Raw genomic sequence first — 27,588 nt, forward strand, 5'->3', positions numbered from 1 at the left:
CGCAGAGCTGGGCTGCTCCCGCCTGTCTGGGCAGTGCGTGTCCTGCTCTGAGCAGTGTCGGAGAGCAGTGGAACCCAGCTGGGGTGTCTGCTTAGTGTCCGCACCACTTGCCGGGCTGGACGTGCTGCCTTTCCGCTAAAGCTGCTGTGGCCTTTGGAGCAGGACACTTGGATTTCACATATGCTGCCCCCAGGGCTGGCCCCCTCCCCTCCCCCCGACGCCTAAATTAATTGGAGTGTGTGAGGTTTCCTTCACAGTGCGTGTCAAGCGCTGGCCACGCTAGGCATGATATACGGTAAGCGTTGTGTCTATTTTTTGTCTGAACCCAACTAAATAAAACATCATGTTTCCCCTGTTGGTCAAGGTATATAAACCAGATGTCATTCTGTCTGCCATACGTCCCAACATGGTACCTAGGACCGTGGAGGAAGTGAAGGGAGTATGCATAGCCTTCTAGGAGGTTTAATTTTGACTATTCACTTGCCACTGGAGTGGATAGGGAGTGGGTTTTTTGTTTTGTTTTGTTTTTGCTTAAATGGGAGGATAAAAATACGAATACTAAGAGCTGCTGTGTAATGTGGGCTTATCGTGTGTGGCTGTATCAGTGTTCTGCTGATAAGCTTTATGTGGAGTATCTCATTCAATCTCAGGCATGTGGTAGATCAGTCCCCATGTTATAGATGGGGAAACTGAGGCACGTGGCTGGTAAGAGGCAGTTGACTCTAGAACCACTCCTTATACTCCCCCTTGGCAACCTTTGTGACAGAGTCAAGCGGGTATTTACGGAAGGATCTACCACTCTCCTCTGCAGCCCCTGCTGCTGTGGGATTAGGAATAGGCCGGGCTGTTAGGAAGAATCTCCTGCACCACCTTTCCTGCTGTGTTAGCGAGCCACTGACATTTCTCCGTTTTGAGACCAAGATAGGAGAGTTGCAGAGTCAGAGGGCAGGGGTCCTGCGGGTCCTGGAAGGTGGGAAAGCCAGGGCACAGTAGCCCTGATGGGGAGCCCATAACTAGTCTGGCTCCTTCTGGGGCCACGAGCAGCCTGGGGAGAAACTTGAGAACTGGGATGAGACGTCTGGGCGCTGGAAAGTCCAATGCATGACCTTAGATCAAAATCGGGGTGCCAGGGCAGAGCCCACACAGGTGGCACACATTTGCCACATACATGGATAGGTGAAATCCAAGTTTATTAAGCTATCACAGGAGGTATGGGGTTGTAGGGTTTTGCTTATGGCCCTCGGTGTCTGTCTGGGAATTTTCAGTTTGAAAATGCCAACCAGAAAGCACATGCAGTTAGACAGCTGGGACACATTCACGGGGCGCGAACCAGCCTGGGGATCAGTCAGTCACAGAAAATTGTGTCTCTCATGGGGTAAAGCCTCTGGTTTCCTGCCTGGGTCAGTTCTCATTATAGTACAGGCATTCATTCAACAAACGTGGAGTTAGGGGCACCTGGGTGGCTCAGTCATTAAGCGTCTGCCTTCGGGTTGTGTCATGATCCCGGGGTCCTGGGATGGATCCCCGCATCAGGCTCCCTGCTCCGCGGGAAGCCTGCTTCTCCCTCTCCCACTCCCCCTGCTCGTGTTCCCTCTCTCGCTGTGTCTCTCTCTGTCAAATAAATGAATAAAATCTTTAACAAAACAAAACATGGAGTTAACTTAGTAGTATTGTCGTAACATCAAAATTAACAAGGTAAATTGAATTCCTCGAGCATCTCTTCATTACCTACCACTGCATATAATTTTTTTTTCAAGATCACAATACTTAATAGACACATTTCTAATTTATGCACCAGAGCGCATTATTTACACAGGCTCCTTCTTTCTCTTCAGTGGGAGGAGACAGCAGAGTTGCTTGTGTGTATATATATTTAAACACACTTACAGGCACCTTTATTTTTGCCAGGAAGCCTGGAACCTGTCAGGGCAACAGGCAAGGGAGGGAAGCGGAAAGTTGGCTTGTTCTCTGTGTTTTCCATCCTGTTAGCGGGAAGTAACGAAGGGAGACTCTCACTGGTCCCTCCGTGGCCAGGGGTAGCCGGTGAGTCGGGAAGGGTTCCTCTGCCCAAGATGGCCGCCATGGTCCTGCCCCTACCAGGCTGCTTGCCCTTTAGGCTCCTGCGATCTCAAGACCCCAGCTTGGAAGTGGCCGTGGTGGGAGTAGCTTCTGCTGTCACCTGGAACTGCCACGGAGGGTGTGTGAGGTGAATGTTGCGTTTCCTCTCCCAAAGTCGGTCGTCCTCGCTGCCTGTGACCTCACATGGAATGTGGGATCAGGAGTCCAGCCTGGTTGGTGATACACACTGAATGGGAAATGACGAACAGGGAGGCTGGTCCCACATGTGTAAAGTGAAGCAGATGTGTGCAACTGTTGGTCTAAAACCGTGCCGGAGAAGTCACTTAGCTCAGCTGGACACAGACAGCATTTGTCAGGTTACCAGGCAACTGTAAGCAACACATACTTGTGGGTCTGGGAAGAAGGGGTGAAAAAACCAACTTTCTGTAAATACCCTCATCACTTTTCATAATAAGAGCCTGTCCCCAAGCGCTCTTGTGTCCTGGGCGGTCTCAGCCCGAGTCTTGTATTCCCCTTCCATTGTGGCCAAAGGCTCTGGAATCAGACTGCCCACGTACTAGCTTGTGGGCACAGGTAATTTATACTCTCTGAGCCTCAGTTTGCCCGTCTCTAAGATGGGGATCCTAATAGTTCCAGTCTCTCAGAGGACTAACTGAGTTAACGGTGGTCAAGTTCTTAGTACCCAGCCTGATAATATGTGCTCAGCAACTACTATCTATTATTCCCCTATACTGTGAGTTTTCTCAGCAAACTCCTCGCAGGACAAACTCTGTTTTTTTTTGTGGGGGGGGGGGGGGTTTGACCACACTTTTTATTTAGTATTCTGTAGTTGCTTAACACACACTTAAATGGTCTTATTGGGGGAGGGGAAGGGAGGTTCTGCTAGATTCCTAAGGAAATGTCAGAAAGGCAAAATATGGCCAGCATTATCCATTTGTTTTTTTGGGTTTACTGGGTGAATAGCACTTTCCTTACATAAGCATCTGATCTCGGGTTTTTCATACTGAGAACATTGAGATTTCAATTTGAAGACACCCTGAAATCCTAAGAGCATACCCCAGCTGCCCTCTAATAGCTAGCTTGTTTGTAGAGGCAGAAGGATTCACCTTTCCATTTTAGATGGCTAGATGTTTGTGGAAGGTCTTAGAATTGCTTTGCCTCATTTACTGGGAAAAATCAGATATAGGAAGTGGCATTTAGGGACAATTTTAACTTGAAAAAATTACAACAGTAGTATACAAGTCAAGTCTTAACACATTTAACATTTAGTTATTGAAAGCAACGTCGTAAAGTCAAATAAGATTAAACAGGTTTTACTTTTTTTTCGCGGGGCAAATCCTTGAAAGGCAATCTCCCTTCAGAGACCACAGAGAGTTAGTTGAATGTACGTGCCACCCATGTGCTCCCAGGGTCTGCCCTGGAAGTTGAGAGGCTGTGATTTCGGCTGCCAGGCATATACCTCCTCTGAGTCTGCTACCGAGGTCTCAGGCTGTGGGCATCCTGGTGGGAGGGCTTTCCTTACCAGCTCCCTTCCTATGAGCAGATTTCCCCCGTGCAGGGTTGGGCTCTCAAACAGCGGGGCTACAGTGCCCTGACCTCCTTCCTGCACCCTCCACACCCCTTCATGCCCAGATTGTCTGGGTAGCCAGATCTACTCCATCTTTCCTGTCTGCCCTGGTTCTTTCCAAAGGTTTCTTCCTCCTTTTGGTCAGCTCCATCCCTGCCACTGTACCCTTTTCCTAAAAAGCTATGGTGGTGTCCTGGTAACTCTCCCCCCACTCCCCCCCCCCCCCCCCGAGAGAGGCAGCAGCTACTGCGGGGCCCCTCTTGCTATGGCTGAGTTCAGTGTCCTTTGTGGAGGCTCCTTTTTTATCTTCACAGTAGGGGTATGGCAGTCACCATCCAGCCATAGAAGGTTCCTACCATCTTCCATTTAAACACGCAAATGTTTTGGATGGACCTCGAGAACATTATGCTAAATGGAATAAGAGAAAGACAAATACTGAATGATTTCACATATGTGTGGAATCTAAAAAAGCAGAACTCCTACAAACAGAGAGTAGAGTGGTGGTTACCGGCCACTGAGGGGTGGGGAAATGAGATGTTGGTCAAAGGTACAAACTTCCAGCCACAAAATGAGTAAGTTCTGGAGATCTAAGGTATGGATGGTGACTGTTGTTCACAATACTGTATTATATACTTGTAAGCTGCCAAGAGAGTAGATCTTAAATGTTACCACCACCACCACAACAAAATGGTAATTATGTGAGCTGATGAATGTGTTAACTAACCTTATTGTGGTAAACATTTTGCAATGTATATACATGCATCAAATCTTCATATTGTACATCTTAAACTTCACAATGTTATATTTCAGTTACATCTCAGTAAAGCTGGAGGAAAAAAAGATTCTCATGTTCTTTTAAAAAAAAAACAGCTTCCTTGAAGTATGATTCATATACCATCCAATGGACCCTTATTAAAGGTATACAATTCAGTGGCCTTCGAGAATATCTACAGAGTTGTGCATCCAAAACCACTGTAAATTTTAGGACATTTTCACTATTCCTCCCAAACCCTTAACTTTTTAATGTCACCCCTCAATTCCTCCATATCACCCCCAAATCCTAGGAAATGACTCTTTTGTCTCTCTAGGTTTGTCTATTCTGGACTTTTGATAGAAATGGAATCCATCACATACGCGACCTTTCTTGCACTTAATGCGTTCAAGGTGCATTGATGTGGTTTCATGCATCTGTACTTCATTCCTTTTTATGGCTGATAATACTCTGTAGTCTGAATATACATTTTGTTTATCCATTTGTCAGTCGATAGTCATGTGAATCGTTCCTTATGTTTTTTTTATAAGAGTTTATTTATTAGAGAGAGAGAGACAGCGGAGGCAAGGGGGGTGGAGGAGCAGAGAGAGAGGGAGAAGCAGACTCTGTGCTGAGCATGGAGCCGGACGAAGGGCTCCATCCCATGACCTTGGGATCATGACCTGAGCCAAAATCAAGAGTCCGCCTTCACTTAATGGACTGAGCCACCCAGGCGCTCCTTCTTTGTTCTTTTTAACACATCAAAGCCCAGCTCTTTGACTACCTTTCAGTTCCCAACCATTTTCAGGAGGAGGGGCCTTTTTGTTATTTTTATCACAGCCCCAAATCACTCCTTGGTTTGCTTATGCATATAATTCCATCTCAGAAGTTACGTTCTGAATACCCATAATAAAATTAAAGGTTTTAAAAAAAAACTTTACAAGAACGTGCCTTGAAGAAATGATTCAGACCATACAGTTTCTCTTTTCTTCTGTGTAATTATTTAGGCTCTAATAACTCAGTCAATTTAGATGGATGTTCAGACTGGCTGAGGACAAAATAAAGTTTTCACCTAGGGAGAAAAATATTAACAAAAGCCAGAAATACTTGAGAATTGTAGCAGCGGAACAGGCCGGGCAAGCGTGCTTTCTTTTTACTGAGAACCCACCCGGAGTCAGGTGGTACCAGTGACACCCTTATTTAACCCTATCCTGCCCGGGAGTGGATTTCTCTTAGGCATGTTGTCTACCCACGCCTGGTGGGACGCCCGCTGAGATGCTGCCAAGGAGGCCCAGGTGGAACTTGTAAGTTTCCCAAATTTCTCTGAAGGTGTGTAAATGGTAGTCAGCTTTGCTAGTGTTCAGTGTGCAGTTGAGGTCAGATGGAGGTAAATGGCATTCAGTGGGTTAAATTTGTAGTCCCAGCACCAGGCTGCCAGGCACTAGAACTGTTCAGCCTCGAATCTAAAGAATCTAACATGCTCAGGGTTGGGAGCCTCCTGTGGGCTGGTGCTGAGTGAAGGTTCGCCAGGATTTGCGTTACTGGGATTTCCGGTGCTGAATGGGGACATTGTGTGTCCGTCCCTTCGATGCCTGCCCGGAGGGATTCTTGCTCAGAAATCTCAGTGGCATAGTAAATATGCCCTCCCCTCCGGATGGCTGGATAAATTCACTTTTGGGATTTGATGATCTGTTTTAAGGAGGAAAACTGCAAATCGGCATGCTGTAATGTAACAAGAGGGAAGGCAAAAACATAATATGCTTATAAACCAAACGATGATCACAGAAGGAACATCAAATTTAATTAAATTTCATCTCTATGGTATATTTGAAAGTTGCTAAGAGGGGAGATCCTAAAAATACTCATCACAAGGAAAAAAAATGTTACACTCTGTGGTGATCGATGTTCACTAGACCTGTGATCATTATGTGGTACACCTGAAACTAATACAATGTTACCTGTTAATTCCATCTCCATTTTGAAAATTTCACCTCTACTAAGGGGTTCTTTGATTCTTTCCACCCAAATTTTTGTGGAAATGTGAAAAAGCTGAGGCTTCAGAAGGAGTAGATCGTGGTGGGTTTTGGGCAGATTACTCCCCATCTCTGAGCTTGTGTCATAAGAGGACACCTTCCACCCTCCAGGAGGGTGAGTGTGAGAACAGATCAGATAGCTTGTGCACAATATCCGGTATGCAGTAGGTGCTCAATAGGAGTTACTGCTTCTAAAGTTCTTTTCCCCCCAGATGATTTTTTTTTTGTTTTACACCCTCACTCACACCCAAGTTTGAGGAGGAACAGTTTGTAAGGAAACATTTTGAGTCTTTTCCCCACAGGATGGTGCTGCTAGCTCTTTGTGCTTGAGGAAGACCATCTTTGTCTCGGTGGAGGGCCTTTCACCCCACAAACATTTGATAGATATTTGCTGACGTTCCAATGAAATAAACCTCAAGAACAGTAGAGAGTCTTTCCAATGAAGTCCGTTCTCCCAAAGGGGTGTGAACAGTTTTGCAGTGATTCTTGGCTCTCACTGACATCCTAATGTTTGAGGACTTGGAGCCATAAACTGAAGAGCCAGAGGTAGATACCAGCAACTTAAAATACTGTAGGAGTGATGTAAATATCAAAGTAGACAAGTTGTTTTTCCTCCAGTGGCTTTCTTGGCAGAAAATTAAAAAGGAAAAAATGGCTACATGACTTAAGAAAACATTGTGGTGGTGGGTGATAATAACTTACGTTTCTATAATGCGTTCCAGCTTACAGAATGCTTTCCCGTTATTATTTCATTGAATTCTCACAAGTCCCAGAGGTAGGTAAGACAATACTGCATTATGGTGAAGGAAATGCTGCTTCGACCACTTACCTACCGTGTGGCTCCTGTGGCTTATTTAAGCGCTCTAAGCTTATTTTCTTAAGTTTTAAAACGGGAGTTGAATCATTAATTTTTAGGTACTGATTACCTTCCTTTTAGGATTACCGTACAGATGCCATGGGATGGTGCCGGGACACTGCCAGCCACGTAGTAAGTGCTTAGCAAAGGGCGACGGCTAGGATGTTATTAGGTAGACTAACCCTTAACTTCACAGGGGAGGAAGCCAAAAAGGACCATCGCTGTGCTAAAGAGCACGCCGTTCGTCACAGCAGGGCTGGAAAGCAAATCGAATTCCGCTGCCTCCCACTCGAGTCCCCTTTCCATGGCACCTTAGCCAAGACGCGTCAGTCAAGAGGACTATTTCCATGCGGCTGCTGGCAGAATTCCCCATGACAACGAACGTCGTTCTCCTCCATTTCTCTGGTGCACTGATCTTTTCACTGTCTCCTCTTGTATTCACAGAACATCATCAAGAAGGTGATTGGGCAGAAGTTTGTGTACAAGTTTGTCTCTTTCCCGGAGATACTGAAAATGGACCCTCACGCGGTGGAGATCAGCCGGGAGAGCCTTTTGCTGCAGGACAGCGACTGCAAGGCGCCTCCCGAGGGCCGAGAGGTGCACAGACACGGCTTGTCGGCCCTCAAAAGCGCAAGCCGCAACGAATACATCCACTCAGGCCTGTACTCGTCCTTCACCATTAATTCCCTGCAGAACCCGCCGGAATCCTTCAAAGCAATCAAGACAGAGAAGCTGGAGGAACAGCCGGAAGACAGCCCTCCCGTGGAAGAAGTCAGGACTGTCATCAGGTTTGTGACCAATAAAACCGACAAGCACACCAGCAGGCCCGTGGTGCCCCTGCCCTCCACGTCTGAGGCCTTCCTGGCCTCGTCGGCCTCAGCCAAGGTCTCCTCTTTAATGTTGCCAAATGCCGCCAGCATTTCGTCCGCGTCACCCTCCTCGTCTCGGTCCCCGTCCCTGTCCCCCAGCTCGCCCCTCCCTTCTGAACACAGAAGCCTCTTCCTGGAGGCCGCCTGCCATGACTCCGATTCCCTAGAGCCCTTGAACCTGTCATCGGGCTCCAAGACCAGGTCTCCATCTCTTCCCCCAAAGGCCAAAAAACCCAAAGGCTTGGAAATCTCTGCGCCCCCGCTGGTGCTCTCCGGCACCGACATCGGCTCCATCGCCCTCAACAGCCCAGCTCTCCCCTCGGGATCCCTCACCCCAGCCTTCTTCACTGCACAGGTAAGAGCCTGTTCCCGCGGCGGGGCTGCACTCAGACTCGGTGGCATAGCGGAAAGGAAGAGCAACCAAGGCAGCTTCCTTCTGCCCTTCAAAAGATCACCTTAGGGCCCATAGACCAAAGTCATGGTGTAAGTGTGAAGGGAAATTACTTTTCCATCCCCAGGCCAAGGTGTCCACAAGAGAAAAGGTTTGAGATATTGGTTACAGTGGGATGCTTCACTGGTTTCTTGCTTTCAGTGGCCGAAGGTGATCATAATACGGAACAGGCACCCTGGTCATCAAAGCAGATCCAAACAATATTTTCCTAGGGAAAGTTGAATGGGCCAAGTGACATTTCAGAAGGTATTTGGGCTTTATGGAAAAAAAAAAATTTTTTTTTAAGAGAGGGAGAGATCGGGCAGTGGAGGGGCAGAGAGAGAGAGAATCTTAAGCAGGCTCTGCCCCCAGCATGGATCCTGACGTGGGGCTCGATCTCACAACCCTGAGATCATGACCTGAGCCGAAATCAAGAGTCGGACGCTTAACCGACTGAGCCGCCTGGGCATCCCTGGCCTTCATGACGTTTTTATGACTGAGTCCTCTCTGGGGGAAACTTGATAAGTAGCCATTTGCTTTCTGTTACTAAGAAGATAGATGTTCCGCCATTGCCTTCGTCTGGGTGGATCTGTGAAACATCAGGGCCACATCAAGCGGTGAGAAAGAATTTTCAGTAAAAGCAGTGCGACTCTGAGAAAACCCAGCAGTAACTCCCACGAGAAGGAAGCCTTTTCCCTTAAATATGATATGCAGATGCTCTTTCTCGTCTGGCTGGCATTTGCAGGGCAAAGGCAGAGCCTGGGCTGGTAAAGCCTATTTCTGCTTCCTCTGGAGAATTGGACGCACTTTGGTGGCAGAGTTAAGCACATTGGCTTTGGGGTGACAGACCGGATTCGGTTCCTGGCTACACCGGGGGGCAGTGAGACGGTGGTCACTTGCTCTCTGAGCCTGTTTCCACGTCTGTGAAATGGATGGTTGGGAGGACTGAATGGGAAAGATGGCCATGGTAGGAGAGCTAGCTACACCTGGCAGGTATCCTCTTGGAGCCGTGAGGCACACGGGAGCTCCGTCACCCGCCCCTGTGCTCATTGCCGTCACTGTCCTTGCTGTAACCATCATGAGGGGCACGTTTGCCGGTTCCTGTTCTAGACACTTTGCACGCACCCCTCCAGTCATTCTTCGTGGCAGGCCCATGAAGTGGATACTGTTATGTCCCATTTTTCCAGCTGAGGTAAATGAGGCACTGAGGTAAAGTAACTCATCCAAGGTCACACAGCTAACAGGTGGTAGAAGCAAATTTGAACCCGGTTTTCCTGCTCCAGAATCCATGCTCTTAAGTAAAATGTTCTTGGCGTGCCCATTGGGAAAACACCCAGTTGTCCCTGATCATAACCACCCGTGGAGTCTGCCAAACAACCGAAAGCAGCTCTTGGCCACTCTCCTCTCCATGGCTTCTCCCAAACTGATTGTGTCCCCAGGATTTTGTGTCTCCCCAAGCTTGTGAGCTGGTGGTAACGAGCATGCCGCCACGGAGGGGAGAGGGCTAAGGGCTCAGTTACTGGTCAGAATGAGCACGTGTGCTTTTAATCAGGCATTTTTGGACCAAACAAAACTGTCCAGGGACGAGGGACTGCTGAGTAAGTGGCTCAGAAACAGCAATTCCTGAAGTAGCTCAGAGAAGTAACTTGAGAAGTGGGCCAGGGTGGATGATCTGAGCATCTCCTCCCCTGGCCTCCTTTGTGTTTACAACCGTAAGGTTTAGAGAGGTCTCAAGCCAGACCGAGGCCAATTCCGATTTCCGTATCTGCTTTCTCTGTGAGCCTGTGTCACCATCTCCGAACAGACGGCCAGTCCTGTTGTCCAGGAAAGCAGCTCAGGCTAGCCCTGGGGTTTTGGATCTGGACACAGTGCCTTTAGGGTGGCTCTGCTCAGTGGGACTGAGGAGGGTATGGCGGGGCTGAGGGGAGGAGGGACCTGGACATGAGGTAGGGATAGAGCACAGATGTGAACAGGGGGATGCTAAACTCGGGACTGGGTGACAGGACTCACCCGAACAGCCTCACACAGGGGAGAGGGAAAGCATCAGAAAGCCAGATGCTTTAAGAGAGGACTTGTGCCTTGGGCAGATGACAGTGAGTGGTCCTCAGCCAAGCTGCAAGAGTAGGACCTTGCTTGTGAGTTGGTGTCAGGAGGTCCAAGGATTGGGACCAGGGCTTCCCAAGGAGAGAGAGGCCAAGGGCAGGGTCTGGTTCCATGACAGGAGAGTAGAAGTAAGGTCTCGGGCTGAGAGTGCCTTTGGATCAAGCTGAGGGGCCCGGGGGTGGCTACCAGGTAATGCTCTGAATGGATTCAGAGGAGTTAAGGTTGGCTTTGGGGGATGGTCTAATCTCGGGACTTCCCTCGCCTTCTAGCAGTGTCAGCCCTGCACCCAGTGCAGTCGAGGTGGCCAACAGGGAGGGAAAAACCAGAGAGCGCAGAGAAAGGGCAGGACTCGGGTGTGATATTCATTCACCCAAGTGGTTTCTCTGAGATCAGACAGGACAGTCACACCTATCTGGGCTTGACAGTTCTCCAGCTCTTTAGGCCTGGAATCGAGGTAGGGTTTGGATTCTCAGAGATTCCTTCCCCCGGGAGCTGGGTGGCTTAGAAACTAACCCTGGAGCCCTGGCTCTCCCTCAGTGGACAGTCAGATGCAAAGTCAGCTCCCAGCAGCTGGCCTCATCCTGAGGGGTGAGCCCATTTCCCTGAAATCCCCCCCAGGGGGCAGGAGTGAAAGCCTTCCCTTTACTTCCGGGTCAACTCTGGGGGTTTCCTCTCCTGAAGGAGACTTGGGGCTTTTCTCTCCCACAGGCAGCTGTGATGTCTTGTTCCCACAGCTCATTGGTTTCCCTCCTACCTGAGCACTTTCGATTGCAGAAATTACTTTCCTCTGTGAAGAGTGCTGTGTGCAACGTGACACTGTTTGTACGTAAACATTTTGTTACCGGTGGGAACCTCCTGTCAACTTTTCTTAACTGTTGGCTTTAGAAGAAATGAAAGGTGTGCTCTAATAACTTGATACCCTGAAAATGAAGTTCCCAGGAATTTAGTTTATCCCAAGAACTGTCTGTTTATATTTTACTAATTTATCCCAAGAATAATTCCCAGTTATTTTCAGATAGAAATATGGCAGAAGGAAGGGTAGGATTCGAGTCTTGGCATGAACAGGGTCATGTAAGGTTACATTTCCCCCCGGGGATCATATTAAACCACCTACCTTGCATAGGCCCAAATTCAGATTTGAAACGTCATCCACAATATGGTGTGCATGAAAAAATGTTCGTCATTCTGCCACTCGTCTAAAACCATAACCTCCATTCCCATCAGAAGTATTTGTGGTGCATCTGCTGTGATCTGTACAGTGCAGTTGAGATTACTCTTGATATTTTAAGGAACCAAGATTACGAATATAGGCAGACATGATGATCACCCAGACGCCCCTCAAGCATGGACTGCGAGGACCTGAAGACAGAGAATGCAAAAGCCAGCTGTGTACCAAGAAGTGATGTAGTTGGAGTTCAGCCACTGAGGTCATATGGGACTGTTGGTAGAAAAGCAAGGATGATCTCTCTCATGGCATGAGCTACAGAAATTGAGATGAGGGAGGAGCCAGGATGCGAAACCCTTGTGGTTCCTAGCCAGGCACCATGAAAGCCTGAACAGCGTCAGCTGGAGCTCCTGATTCTCTGTATGTTCTGCACGTCGGTATCCTCTGTCCCTCTTCCTTCCATTTGCCGCTTCTGTTCATTGTCTCGCTCCTCATCTCTTAGCAATGTAAAGTTAGTTCAGAATTAGGGGTTGGCACATTGCTTTCCCTTTATTCATGCCAAGGCCTCTGTTAATCTCCCGTGTGATGTTTAAGATGCTGAACTTGGATATGTGCGGGCACTGGGGCATGAACTCACCGTCGAGTCTGAGCACGCGGGCCCCAAGGCTGTTGTATTAGCGGCAGCCTTGAACAGCACGAATGAGTACACATAGCTGGCAGCAGACCGAAATGCGAGAACCTCCTTTCATTTACTGGTGGATGTAACAACTTTGGGCCCAAATCATCAGGTGGGGATTTGGAGTAAAATGGATGTGTACGGTGAGGAGCAACCCAGGTATACTGCATCCTGCCCCAGCTCTGGAGCAGGTTCGCATCTTACTGTCTCCTGGGCCATTATCCCAGGAGGAGAAATGTTTTTTCCCTTCATCCCACTCTTTACAACACTTTTCCAGCTTAGCTTCCAGCTTTCTCTATACTGACCCTACAGGGGAGAGGTGGTCTTTTGAGAAGCTGTTTGCAGTAGAAGATGTTGCTGGTAGAGTTTTGTGAGACTTGACGTTCCAGCTGACGGTTCTTCCTTCCCTGGGCTCTGGGCTGCCCAGGATAAAGAAACTGTGGTAGTGCCCTTCCTCTTTCCACCGTGGGGTCTGTCTCATCGCCACCTGTTGCCATCATGGTCCCACTGCCTCCTCCCCAGTTCTGCCCTTACTCCCTTTTCCCCTCCTACCACTGACGACACCTACCTTAGACTCTTACGGAATTCTGCTTTGTGCCCCTTTCGTTAAGATCGGCACAGTCAGTGCTACGCAGACTTATGTGTGATTTAACTTCTCTTTTAAAGTCCTTAAAGTCGATGTTTTATTGGAATTTGGGCAACTCCAGGAGTCTCCAGAGGTAGTTACCTTTTTTGAGGATTTGTTTTTAACCCCAGAATGGCACAGTCATGGATTCTGTTGGTGTCCATGAGAGACTAAGATTTCTGATATTTGTTGGTACGACAAAATGTTAAACGGACATCGTGATTTCCTCTCCTGTATTTTCTAAAGCTCAAAAGACCAAATTCTTTGGTATCTCAAATTACCAAATCAAATAATCTGCAGATACCTCTTGTTGAGCAGCTCATGCATGTCCTTTTTAGTCAGTAAATGGTTACATTAATTAATTCATTTGGGAGATAACCGTTAAACACCTACCATTTAGTTGTGATTGGGGTATACAGAGGCGAGGAAGATAGACAGTCCCTGCTCTCATGAGCTTATAGCTTGCTGTCCAATAGGTGAAGAATATGGAGCAATATAACTTAGGGTGATGTGAAATGACAGAGGTCCCTGAAGACTGGATGAGGAACTTTTAGACTTGTTTTGATAGGAAATTAACAGCTTGCTGGGGTTTTAAATCAAGAGATACAAAAAATTCCTTTTAGAGTCTTTCAACAAATAATTATCAAACATTTTTTGCAAATCATTGAAAGGATACCAGAAGTACGTACAGTGCCTTTTAAGACCTTAGGACCTAGCCAAGACAAGGCATACAGACAGACAGTGGCACATGGCAAGAGTCAAATACACAGTGCAGAGAAGCACCTTAGGAACAGAAGAGGGGAAAGATCATTTAATTCAATTCAACATATAGGAACTGAACACCTGTTATGTGTAAGCTGCTGTGCTTGGAGCTGGGGATATGAACGTCAGCTAGATAAGTCCCTGATTGTTAATAGCTCGTAACTTGCCTTAAATGGTTTAACATACTATCCCAGATCAGTACAAAAGAAATACTAAGGAAGATGGTATTTAATTTTGCTGGGGATGGGGCAGGATGTTGACAGGGCTTCATGGGAGGCATGTTCACACTTGGGCAGGTGTTGAAGGATCAGAAGCAGTCATCTGGCACATAAGGTGAGGAGGGCATTGTAGGCAAAGTAGCATCTTGAGCCAATTCATAAAGATGTGAAATAGCTTAGTATATTAGGGGCAGTACAGTAATTCAATAAGGGATGGAGGGATAAATTCCAAAGGTGAAGGACGCGGTGGGAGATGGTGCACGAGTGACAGAGTTGTGTTTTAGAAATCATCCTGATGACGTAGATTGGGGTGGGGTGAGGCTGGAACCAGTTAGGATACTCATAATATTCCAGATGAAAGACAAGGAGGATCTAGATCTAAGGCTATGTTGGTGGGATGGGGCCAAAGGAAACATCGAAGAGAGAGACATAAGGAATTGTCCATAGACTTGGTGACTAACCAGGTGTGAAAGTTGTAGGGGACAGCCAGGATTTGAGTGTGAGGAGCATGGGAGGAAGATTAAGCTCATGGTGAAAGGTTGGTTACAAGTTCATTTTGGGCCTGAGAAGCCTGTAGGACAGAAAGGAGCAAACATCTATCTACAGCCAGAGCTAAGGAGTTTGGGACTGGAGATAAGTTAGGGAGTCACCAACATGTAAAGGGTGCTTAAAATCATGGAAATGGATGCGATCACCCGTGGAACAGGTCTAGCGCAGGAAAGGATGGGCTAGGTAGTTAGGGAAGTTCTGGAATGAGTGCTAAAGAACTGGCAGGTTGGAATTCTATAGTGTTCTGGACATATCAAGCCAAGTAGGAGGGTTCATATAGAGAAATTAAGGAACATATGAAACCAGGTTATGGGGGAACCTAGAATTGTGGCTAAGGATTTTTTTTTCCCCTTGAAACAAAGAATTTCAAAGGAACATAGTATCTTAGGGTGATTGATTTGGTGGCAGTGCTCAGAATAGATTGGAAGAGGGGCCAGAAGTACGTGGGCTGGTTTAATGGCATTTATTGAATGCCATCTCTAAGGTGATGGGGCCTTGAATGCAGCAGGAAAGGAGATGGGGAAATAAGAGTCAGTTCAAAGAAGGATCCACACAGACCATGCCCAGAGATTGTAGCAAGTGGGAAGTAATTTTGCATCACAGTGATGAGGATGCTGGGTTGTAGACAGGGCTGTAAGTCCAGGGATCATGTCTTGTTTTATCATTGTATCTCTGGCACCTGATACATATCATGCATTCAGTATCTCTTGAGTGGATAAATGGGTGGTATTGTTGACAGAAATGGAGGAGTCATAAGAAATACTAGACTTGGAAAGAAGGTGAGTTCTAGTTTGAACATGTGGGGCATTCCAAGTGGACATATCCAAGAGGTGACATGTGAGGGGATGTACCTAGAGCTACAGATTGCTTCAGCTCATCAAGTATTTAGAAACTGGGTACTTATAGGAGGAATACAGATGAACAAGATACCTTGAAGGCTACTGAATGAGGTATAAGAAGAATATGCAAATTACCATAATATGAGGCAGAAAATGTTAAGGAAAAAGTGGTTATAAAGTGTTATAAGGATTCAGGAAAAAGAGGGAAAAGCAGAAAAGTCTCCTTTGAGGAGGCGGGATTTTGATGGGCAGAGGGAGGCAGGGGTAGGAAGGAGGAGGGGGTCTGAGGGCATGGTACAGGCAGAGGGCCATGAACCAGGGCACTCAGGTGGGGCATGTCCGGGCAATGCCAGCTCACCAGGTTTAGCTCAAATGTGCAGGCTTTGTAGGAGACTGTATTATGTGGAAGAAGAAGTGAGTTGAGGGGGATGACAAGATCCTGGTTGGATGGTCTTTCTCCTTGAACATCAATGTCCTTTGCCTCAGGTCCTAGGGCATCTGCTCCATGCAGCTGAAGGGGTCAGGAACTCCCTGTCTGCCATTCAAAAGGGCCCATTTGCTAAAATATTTTCTGGTGAAGGAAGAGGAAGCATGCATTTTGCTTGTGGCTTCTTTCTTTAGTGTCTAGCCCTCAGGCTCAGCCCACCTTGCCTGACTCCAGGAGATTGTGGAAAGAGGCTCTGAAAACTCACACTGTACTGGAGATTACCCAGGGTGAGCACTAATAGGAACATTCCTTAAAAGAGCAACCAAATGGTTTTTTCTTTACAGCCACAGGATCTTCAGGGAGAACAGGGATGGGGGAGAGAAGAGCGAATGAAGTCATTTCACAATATTTATTTGCATATGTTATAAAAGATATTCCAAATGATTAAACATGTGAAACAGAAGACTACTGTATTCTGAGTATGTCCTGTATCCCTTTGAAACAGATGTGCAAACATCTCACATTCAGACCTGGGTGCACATTTTAGACTAAAATAAAACTTCTACACTTCCATGTATTGCTCAAAGGATTAAAACAGAGTGGGTGTATATTTATGGCCACAAATAAGAGAAAGATAGGTTTTGTAGACTAGAAGACTTTGTTTAAGAGCTTTGGGACCTTCATTGGTAGGTAAACTAGGAGGCCCTGAACACACTGGTTTTTGAACGTTAACTTGCATACTGTGGCTGGAATTTGGTTCCAGAGTAACGTCCAAATATGTTAGTTCTCAGATGACCTGAGTTTGTGGACTTGAGCCTAATATGACTGAGAGGAGCCTTGAAGGTACTGGCGGACTTGATTGGTTTCAGAACATGGAGTACTTTTATACATGCATTGAGAATTACTCCCATGAACAGATGAAATTCACTGAATAAGTATATCGGGTACACTTGTGACTAACACTTCTTGAGCATTTGCTGTGTGCCAGGCACATATTAAGAGCTCTACAGAGATCATCTTATTTCATCTTCCAGCAATCCTATAAGGTAGGCAGTTTTTCCTCCCCATTTTATAGATTTGGAAACGGAGGCATAGGTAGTTAAGTAGTGGTTCTGAGGTTGGAACCCTGGCATGCTGAACCATTAATTCTTAATCGCCAGACCAGATGGCCCGGCATATTTGTGAAACTGCCTTGGATTAGAAGTGGGAACCTTATCCAAAACATGTATTTATCCTAGTCACCTCATAGGTCATTCCACGTGTAGGAAATGCTGTGGAACCAAAGACTCAAGATGGTATAAATTAGTTTACCTTTCAGCAGTTTCACAGTTTGAGAACCTTTGGATGTTTGTCTCCTTTCCGCTGAACAGAGCAGACCTTTCACCTTAGGTTTATGCCAGATATTCTCGATAATTAACGAAGCTGCTGGGGCCAATTCTAGGAAAAAATAACACTTTAGCATCCAAAGTGATGCAATGTGCAATGCTGGCGCCTTTGCTGTGGTTCTTCTTACACAAAGCACCTTATTGACATCACAAAACCACTGTGGGGCTCCTTCTAGTCAGCAAAGGTGCAAAACCACCATGGGCCAGGGAGTTTGCCTCAGCTGAGAATAAAAGCCATGCAGACATACCAGCTGGGGCGAGTTGTTTCTTCTGTCCTCTAGCTAGCTTGCAGGCCAGGATTCCTGCTGTGTGTGTGCAAGCAAATGCAGTCCTTGGCACTCTCCTGGGAAACACAGAGTTTTGGCTTTACACCCAATCTAACAAGAAAGAATTTTTCCCCCCTCCAAACCATTGCCAGGGAGATGAATTCTCATCAGCCCCATATCTGGAGTGGAATCTGGAAAACCCAGTTCAGAACTTTTGAAGAAGCTGCTACAGAGTATTTTAACAACAGATCCTAAACTTTTTTTTTTTTTTTTTAAGATTTTATTTATTTGAGAGAGAGAATGGGAGAGAGAGCATGAGAGGGGGGAGGGTCAGAGGGAGAAGCAGACTTCCTGACTTGATCCTGGGACTCCAGGATCATGACCTGAGCCAAAGGCAGTTGCTTAACCAGCTGAGCCACCCAGGCGCCCCCAGATCCTAAAATCTTAAAGGGCCATTGATAACCATGAAAGTGAAGTTTGAGAGGCCCTTTAAAACAATGTGTGTTTGTAATGGATATCCAGTGTAGGAAAATAAAATATTGATAAAAAAAATAAAGCCCCTTCAGGGAATCCCATTTTGTACACTAAATCTTGTTTAATGTGGGAAGGAAAACAAATTGAAAAAACCACCTGGATGAATGTTGCTGTAAACTTGAGTTTTACAATGTTTAGAATGTTTAGGGAAGGTAACTTGTCCATACTTTTCTCCTTTATAAAGTTGCTAATACAATACAATCAGCATTGAAGAAAGTTAAACTGTGCACAGCCTTGCAGAAATTACACAGTTGTCAGATTTTACTAAGATGGTAAGGCTTGTTTCTTGGTTCATGGCTGGTGTACCTAGCCACACTGCTCAGAATCAGGTGATATCTTTATCAAAATCTGTGTATGTGCTTTCTTTCCCAGACACCAAATGGATTGCTTCTGACCCCGAGTCCACTGCTATCCAGCATACATTTCTGGAGCAGCCTTAGTCCAGTTGCTCCACTGAGTCCTGCCCGGTTGCAAGGGCCAAACACGCTGTTCCAGGTGAGCATTTAGAAATGAATGTTTAAACACTGAGCTTCTAAGGGGTGTGTTTCCCCAATAAATGCTGCAGAGGTAACAGAGTTCTACCCTACATTTGGTTAAAATATTAAGTTTCCAAAGGGAGTTAATGGTGCTGCAAAACCCAGCCTTCAGAGGCAGACATTTTCATCAAGGCAGAAATGGCATATTCATGTCAGATATCAACAAATGGAACAATTAATTCTCGAAGTGCTTGGCTATCTTCATTGACTATGAAAACTGGAAAGTTATTAAGGAAAAGGGACTTTAGAAAATTAGGCAACATATTGACATCACTTGAAATAAACTGAAAAACAAAAATAGTGAAGAATGTCCGTACTGTAATAGAAAAGTTATCTGTATAATCCTATGAATCATAATCAAGTTCTCCTTGTTCCATAATAAGAAAGGAGTGTCCAGGGCATTTGGTTAAAAACTAAGTCTTAGCTGCTTTATCCTGCACAACTCCTGTTACTAGGTAGGCACATTTATTATTCATTCACACACTAGAATCTTGCGGTAGCACTGCTTGCGATCATGTGGTAATCAGTATTTCTTCTTTGAGACGTGAAGACTGTTCCTCACAAAGATGTTACTAAGAGAAAAATACAAAGGGTCCTAGGGACAGGAGTGAAGCAAAACTGGGGCAAGTGAAAACCCCCTCTAACTCTAGCATGTCTCATCTACCCTGAATCCCACGCCTGCCCTCCAGTGTGGCTCACCCAAGCTCGTTGTTCTTTTGTCCCTGTTGCATCTAGCACTGACCACTTTGTATTATGACGGCCTGTTCACCTGGCAGTCTCCTCCACTAGACTGTGGGTCCTCAAGAGGCCAGAACTACGTCTTGTTTCTTGTTTACTATGGTGCCCATTCCCCCACCCCATGTCTGGCCACATTGCTTGGCATACAAATAATGCTCAGTAATTATCACTGACTAAATGAGTGGGTACCTAAGAATTCACCAAGGAATTGGGGCACCTGGCTGGCTCAGTTTGTAGAGCACGTGACTTTTTTTTTTTTTTGAAAGATTTTATTTATTTGACAGAGACACAGTGACAGAGGGAACACAAGCAGGGGGAATGGGAGAGGGAGAAGCAGGCTTCCCGCTATGCAGGGAGCCTGATGTGGGACTCGATCCCAGGACCCCAGGACCATGACCTGAGCCAAAGGCAGATGCTTAACGACTGAGCCACTCAGGCGCCCCTGAGAGCACGTGACTCTTGATCACAGGGTCATGAGTTCGACCCCATGTCTGTTGTAGAGGTTACTTTAAAAAGAAAAAGACAAGACAATTAAGAAATATAATTTAAGAACCTAAGTGTTAAAAAGATCAGGTCTCTGTGCTTTTTTGAGTTGGTCATTTTGCTTGTAAAGGTTGGTATTGAACTCTGTGCCAGGAGCTATACATGCTGGGATTTAGGGTCTCGAAAGAAGGGTAGAGCTAAAGAGGTTTTGATTGCTATCTTGCTTCTCATTGCTATCTTGCTTCTCTGGTTCCTAGTAAGGTTGAGGTAGGGTTGTCATGATGTGACTGTATATCCCTAGGTAATCAGGTTTCTCTTCTGGCCCATCTTCTCATCACAAGAAAATTGAGCTATGGTCATGCACAGCCAACATGTTGATTCTCAGCCCTTAAACTCTGGCAGGGAAGTAAAAAAAACTAGAAGCAGTGAGCAAATGTAGTACTAGGAAAAGTTTTAGGTTAGTACTCTTTTGGTGGAGAGCTGAAAGACCTTATTTCCTCAGAGTATTCACAATGGAGCAGCAGTATTCTAGTATTAGAGCTCCTGAGGAGAGCAGTTGTTTGGTGCCTTGTGTATGGTAAGCTCTATGGGCACAGGGACTGCACTATTACTTTAGTCCTAGAATCTAACACGGTCTCTGGAGGGTTCACTAGATATTTGTGAATAAAGAATGGAATCTCACTTCCCTCCTTACTGGGAATTCTGCCACCTGATTGATACAAGGCTTGGTGATCTCTCAAGGAAGCATGGAGAACTGCTGTTAGGGAGTTCTTTGGGATCCCTTGCCGTGGATACTAAACCTTTTCCAGCCTATCACTCCTCACAGTAATGGTTCGTGTCCATAGTGATTGTATACATTAGCAGGATATTTGGAGCTCTGGGTGTTGGACACACATACCCTTTTTTCTTCAGTCACTACTGTAGACCAGTGGCTCTCAAAGGTAACGTGCAACAGAATCAGCTTGGATGGTATGTTAAAAGATTCTGCTGGGCCCCAACCCCAGAGTTTCTGATTTAGAAGGTGTGGGATTGGGGCCTGATTATAACATTTTTTCAAGATTCTAGTGATGCTGTTACTCCAGGAATCTACTTTGAGAACCACAGCAGACCAGTGGTTCCTAATTTATAACTAGAATTCTTCAGAAGAAATTGCTGCATTTAAAGGCCACCTGCTCAGAATTTTAAATTTCACAATGTACCTGTCCTCTCTACCAGAGCCATCCAAAAACAACAACAAAAACCACAAACGGGAGGTAGAAATGGGGAAAACAATCATGTTTAGATCGTTGTTGGCAGGGCCTTGTGCCCTCTTTCTGTGACTGGGGTCCATGAAACTAAGGAAAAACAACTTTGTACCTTTTAAAACATTACTCTTCCTATGTAAGAGCAGTTGTGATAGTTGAAACTAGCAGTTTTGAAAATAGTAAATAAAACATGGTAAGAGGAATATTCAAAATTCAGATTATCAGCAGTGCCCCTTTTGAACTAATAATTTTCTTTAAAAATAAACCTTTCATATATACTAGACATTGAGGAAGAAAAGAAATACATTTGGGCTACAATAAGTTTTAAATGATGCTGGCAAATTTCCTGTTGTCAGGATTGAAAAGTAGATCAGAATCCTTTCGGTAACAGTTGACAGAGCTGAGGACTTTTTGCACAGAAGGTCCACTCATGTAATTACTGTGGCAACTTACAGCAGATATTGAAGAATTTAAGGGAAGGAGAGAGAAGATATTAGCGCCTTTCTGGAAGAGGTATATTTAAAAATAAAATGAGATGGGTCTGAACAGTTTGGCATTTTGAGCTTATCTACAGGGTGTCTGTTCCACTTCTGAAACAGATTTTCATCAAATTTGGCATAGGTACAGATAATATCTTGAAACAAGGCAGGATTAATTTTTTTTTTTTTTTTTTAAGATTTGATTTACTTGACAGAGAGAGCCAGAGAGCATAAGCAGGGTGAATGGCAGAGGGAGAACTAGGCTCCCCACTGAGCAGGGAGCTCTCCGTGGGGCTCAGTCCCAGGACCCTAGGATCATGACCTGAGCTGAAGGCAGATGCCCAACCGACTGAGGCACCCAGAATTAAGTTTTCAATTGAGGATGTTTTCTGAATGTTTTAATCCAATGAATCTAACCCAGAAAATATTTGCAGTGCTCTGTTATCAGGGACTGTAGGGGAATATACACTATGGGAATAATAGATACATAAACAAAAGGTTATAGGAACCCAACAGGGAATAGCTTTCTAGCTAGGGACTAGATGAAGGCTCCGCCGGAAGACGTGGCACCTGAGCTGGTAAGAAAGGACAGGGTTTTGGCAGAGAGAAAAGCACCTTCTAGATAATCTCCATGATTTGGATATGCAAGTGCACAGTCTGTCCAGGAAGGGACTGGGTGATTAGAAGAGTGGCTGTGTAGGCCTTGAAAGCTATGCTCAGGGTTTTCCACCTTAGTCTCTTGATAACCATGGAAGGTTTTCTAAGCTGGATATAAAAGAACAGATTTAATTATACTATTTTTTTAGATTTTTAATTTATTTGAGAGAGGAAGAAGCAGATTCCCCACTGAGCAGGGAGCCTGACACACCTTGGGATCATGACCTGAGCAGAAAGCAGATGCTTAACCGACTGAGCCACCCAGGCACCCCTAAATTCTCTATTTTAGGAAGATATTGCTGATACCAGTGTGGAGGAAGGACTGAAGAGAAAGCAGAAAGTATAAGGTGCAGGAAGATAGGAGGAATATTTATACTACTGCAAATACTGAGGGAAAAATAATCTTTTAGAATAGTAGAAATAGGAATATATTTAGAAGACATTCCAGAGGTAAAATTGAGAGACTTTTAGTTGGGTTTGAGGAGTAAGAGGTAGTGAAAATTAGGAAGAGGCAAAGATTACTTATGTGATTAAAAGACTGGAAATGCTATAAGTAAGAAGTTAACATTTACTGAGGGCTACTGTATGCTAGACGTCGTTCAAAGCACTCTTCATGGCTTCTCATTTAATACATTTGACCCTTGAACAAAGTGGGGATTCGGGGTGCTGACCTCCCCCTTACAGTTGAAAATCCAATGTATAACTTTTGACTTTTTAAAAACTTAATTACTAATAGCCTAATGTTGACCGGAAACCTTTCTGATAACAGTTGATTAACACATTTTGCATGTTATATGTATTATTATGCTGTATTCTTATAATAAAGTAAGCTAGGTTAAAGAAAATTGCAAGGAAAATATATCTGTAGTACTATACTGTGTTTATTAAAAAAAAATCTGCACACCTGTGTTGCTCAAGAGTCAACTGTACTCCCAGTAGTTCTTTTTGAAAAGATAAGATAAGGAAACTAAGGCCCAGAGATGTTGCTCAGTTTACCCAAGACCACGTGTTCGTAAGTGGCAGAGCCCTGACTGAAGTTTAGGGTCCTGCTCGTATCACCACTCTAACCGACTTCAGAGTGAACACGGAATAACAGGTTTTTGGTGAAGACGCACTGATGGGGACATCTAGCTAACAGCAGGAAAGGATTGTTGAGTATAGGAGAAAGGAAGGCTGAAAACAAAACTTTGGGGGGAATGTTGCAACTTAAGCGAGTGGAGGTGGGGAGTCAATAAAGATGAAACAGGCCAGAAAAGCCAGGGAAGAGAAACTACAACTGAGTGTATAGAAATAAAGAGCAGAGGGCAGAAATCAATAATATACTTTTTAAAACAGGAAGATTAACAAAACCAAAAGCTGCTTCTTTTGAAAACACCAATAAGATGGTCAAAAAACAAAATGAGAAAAGATTGCAAATAAGCTAGGAGAATGAAAATTCAAAACCTGCTCTTCATTCTGTGTTCACTCTTAAGTCAATGGGAATAGTAGTTAGGAGCGTGGATCTTAATAAACTATATGCAAATAGATTTGATAACCCAGTTGAAATGGATAAAATTCTACAAACAACTCAAGTTCCAAAGTGTCAGAAAAGAAACAAAAACCTTGAATATGCCAATGACCATTAAAGAAACTGAAATAGTATTTAAAGAGCACACTCACACCAAGCCCTGCCAAAAATAAGTTGGGCAGTTTGGTACAAAAAGCGCAGGATCTTTCAGAGTTTAAAACTTGGCTTTATTGCCTATTAGTCTTTAACCAATCAGAAGTTATTTGAATTCTGTTTTCTATAAAATGGGGATAACCAAACTTACTTTACAGGCTTCTAGATACCAATTGAAATGACAACCACTGATAAACTGTAAGGCACTACACATAACAGTTACTGAAACAGTTTGAAAATTGAAAAAATATATTCTGTATTTATTGTACTTCTAACTTGTGCTAGGCTCTGTAGTTTGATATTTAGTGTTGAAATTTAATATTAACTTATCTAAATAGAAATTAAACTGGAAGATAGCCCAGGAGATCATTTTGACACATACCAATCTAGACAACAAAAATCTAGTTGTGAATAGTAATGTATTAAAAGGAGGCCTTTAATTATTCTTGTTGAGTTGGGAGTATAGTGTGGTATTTCTTTTAGACCTGAAAGTTATCAAAGCATATACTTTTATCCCATTTATCATCTTATTTACCCACACTACAGAAATTAACTTTACTCTTTGTTTTGTCACTTAAAGGAGATTAGTTTGGTATTATCATTGTAATTTAAAAAAAAAATTTCCTCAGCTCCAAGATATATTCTTGCTTTCTAAGTCTTTTAAGCTAAAACATTCTTCATTTTTAGCAGTTACTAAGAAGCATTTTTTCTTACTCTGGAAAAACAAGTGGCCATTTTCAAAATACAGTATTAGAAATTTTACGTGTGAATCAGTAGAGTCAGTTGTCTGTGGTTTTCAAAATTACTTTAAAGCAAATCAGCATTCTAAGTAGCTTGGAACCTTTTAAAAGGAGTATTTGAACATGCTTTAGCACCATAGGTACATTTTTTTCTAGTGGCTAGGCATATAAAATAGGGACATTTTCTGGGCCTTCTCCCTTGTTTGCTATATGTAACCTTGATCTCATTCTGTAAAATAATTTGCAACCTCTCTGTCCCAAGGGTGATCCACTATGGTCTGTCTAGGAATGTAAAGAATTCAAGTTTGTCCCAATGGGTCTGCAATAATTATTTTAAAAATCTTCTGTCCCCTACAGTTTCCAACACTGCTTAACGGCCACATGCCAGTGCCAATCCCCAGTCTGGATAGAGCTGCTTCTCCAGTACTGCTTTCTTCGAACTCTCAGAAATCCTGATGACATCTGGCCACAGTTAAAGACTTATTAACTGATGAAATAAATTTGTCCCCATGGGCTAGTTTACCTGTGTCATGAGAAGGACGTTGTGAAACCCTGTTAATTTGGTTTGCACTTTTCATAACATGGATGGTCTAGATTTATGTTAGCATTTTTAAAACCTTTTTTTATATTCAAGTATATATGAAGATCTGTTTGGCATTAAGTGATTTTTTTTAATGTTTTTTTTTTATATTCTCTTAGCTCTTAAGTGTTGAACACTGTTGACAGTGAAGAACTTTTCTTAATGGTTTTCAGTGTAACTAATAAGGATGTGAAGCTTTTTTTCTTTCTAATTCCGCATATGCTGAACTATGCTTATAGACACTATAACCAGCTGTGCCTTCCTTTGCATTTAGTTTTATGTAAATGGTTTATATATTTTTTAGTATTAAGAGAAAATGTTTGGAAGACAAAAATTAGTATCAGCTCTCTAGTAGAATCATTATTTTTCACAAGTAGGCAAAATGAAAGCTTATCCATATTTTTCTTTTTCGCTTTCAATTGTATAAGAATTGCCTTAGAACCTCTTTTGAACTGAAGTTCAGTAAATGTCCAATTTCATGTTTTTATAAAAGAAACTAAGCCATATTTAGAAAATAAACATTCACAAAAGAAAATGTTCTAAAGTGCATTTTTTAAAAAATGAAGTTTGAAAGGCTAGCCACCTAGCTGTTTACAATCTTTTAGACTCCTCCCAAACAAAAACCTGAGATGGAAATCTACATCAAGTTCACTCTACCCATTCCCTTGGAATATCTCCTATGTAAGCATATTCTTATTTCAAAAAATTAGCTGTAGTTCTCCCAGTTTTCCACAGCGAATCACACCCCTGATACATTTCCTGTATCATCATGAGTTAGTTAGGGTTTCACTAAACCCCTAGAACTATAATTAACATTTAAACATCCTATGAAGAGGCTCACAGACTGGTTGATGAACACAACAATTCTGTAACATCAGGTATCTTCAGGTGTATAAGGCATAGCCTTGTTTGTGGACACAGGTAGGATACACTGCTTTATGTATTAACTAAGTTTATGGTGAGAATGAAGGAAATTGGATATAAGAAATATATAACTCTTCAGGAACCTCACTGTGGAACTGAACTACTACATCTGGAGCACTCAGCAGTAAATTCTTCTGCGTAGTGTAAAGCAGTGGTAACAGAAACAGCAGGGGCCACTCTAAGGCATTGTTCTGTACATGAAGTAGCAAAGTTCTAATGTGAAGAGAACTGGAAAGTGCCCAGTGCTTTCAAGATCAGATTATCATCCTTAACTGTAAGTAACAAACCAATTTGAAATGCCAAATAACTGATTCCACATTAGGTGTTAAATGGCAAGATTATGAAAAAGGGGTAAAAAATAAAGCTTGTAAAAGCAAACATCTCTTGAGTTTTCAAAGACTCTAAAACTCTGTTATAATGCTTAAAATCTTGAGATTTTCCATTGGAATTGTCTCTGTGTATGGGGAGGTACAAATCTCTAATATACACTTTTGGATATAAAGTAAATTCCAAAATCCAGACACTACTGTCACTTTCACGTAAGCTGAGGATAATTCTGTACTAAAATAAAATAGCTGGTACAGGGAACTGATATTTACCAAACATGAAATGTTAAAGGTAGAGGGGGCCTTTGAGAATGCTTCTTACCACGGTTTCCAGATAAGGCAATTACACAGAAGCAACTGGGAGTTGCCTAAGGTCACACGGCTCATTAAAGGTAGAACAATGATTGGTGCTCAGTCCAGTTCTGTTTTCCCATGCCTAACTATAAGTAACTACTGGCCCAAATCTGTTAGGTAGGAAAAAACCACATAAACCAAAGGAAGTTAATCAATGTACAAAAATCTCAACCCAAAATATTTTTAAATGTATATGCTGATTGGAAATACTCTAATGACTATAAATCCGATTCTTGTACTTCCTTCCTTGACATACTATGATTGACATACATTCTAGCTCCGTTTTTAGAAATGGAAAAACGCCATACATTTTATGGATCAAAAAACTCACTAGGACACAAATACAGAACTGGAGGTATTGAAGTATAACTCATAGCCCTGCCTCATTCTGTGTGTGTGTGTGTATTTTAACAATTTTAGTCAGAAAATAGGTTTCAAAGGACATATTAAATAACTTTTTTTCCTTTTTATATGTCTGCTTCATCAGTGTTAATCTGCTATGGCTAAGGTTTTATAGAACTATAACCTAAACGTTGTTCTCTTTGTACACATCTTTTCTATGATGCATATCTTCATTCATGTTCATATATGTATCAATTTTATTATTTTTGTTCAATAAATACTTTGTGATAAAAGGTGTGAGGAGGCAAGTGGGTTGGTTTACTTCCATTTACTTGGGATGATCCAAATTTTACTTCTCTGTATGGGTACAGTTGGAAAATAAGTCTTGTCA

At 43.7% G+C, this 27,588-nt stretch overlaps 1 protein-coding gene across 2 annotated transcripts in view; it reads left to right on the plus strand.

The window, feature by feature from the left end:
* ELK3 (ETS transcription factor ELK3) overlaps positions 1–25,786 on the plus strand; it is a 67,468-nt gene extending 41,682 nt beyond the window's left edge. Inside the window, exons 3-5 of one of the 2 annotated variants that reach the window (XM_028105430.2) lie at positions 7,731–8,510; positions 18,507–18,629; positions 25,029–25,786. In XM_028105430.2, the coding sequence (XP_027961231.1) occupies positions 7,731–8,510; positions 18,507–18,629; positions 25,029–25,127 (1,002 nt within the window). In that variant the 3' untranslated portion in view covers positions 25,128–25,786. The remainder of the gene's footprint in view (positions 1–7,730; positions 8,511–18,506; positions 18,630–25,028) is intronic. The other variant, XM_088025289.1, reaches the window with a different exon arrangement.
* The last annotated feature ends 1,802 nt before the right edge of the window (positions 25,787–27,588 follow it).

The sequence above is a fragment of the Eumetopias jubatus genome, unplaced genomic scaffold (assembly GCF_037043125.1).
Source record: "Eumetopias jubatus isolate StellerSeaLion01/CBP00866 unplaced genomic scaffold, mEumJub1_p1.0 scaffold_8, whole genome shotgun sequence".
Taxonomy (NCBI): Eukaryota; Metazoa; Chordata; class Mammalia; order Carnivora; family Otariidae; genus Eumetopias; species Eumetopias jubatus.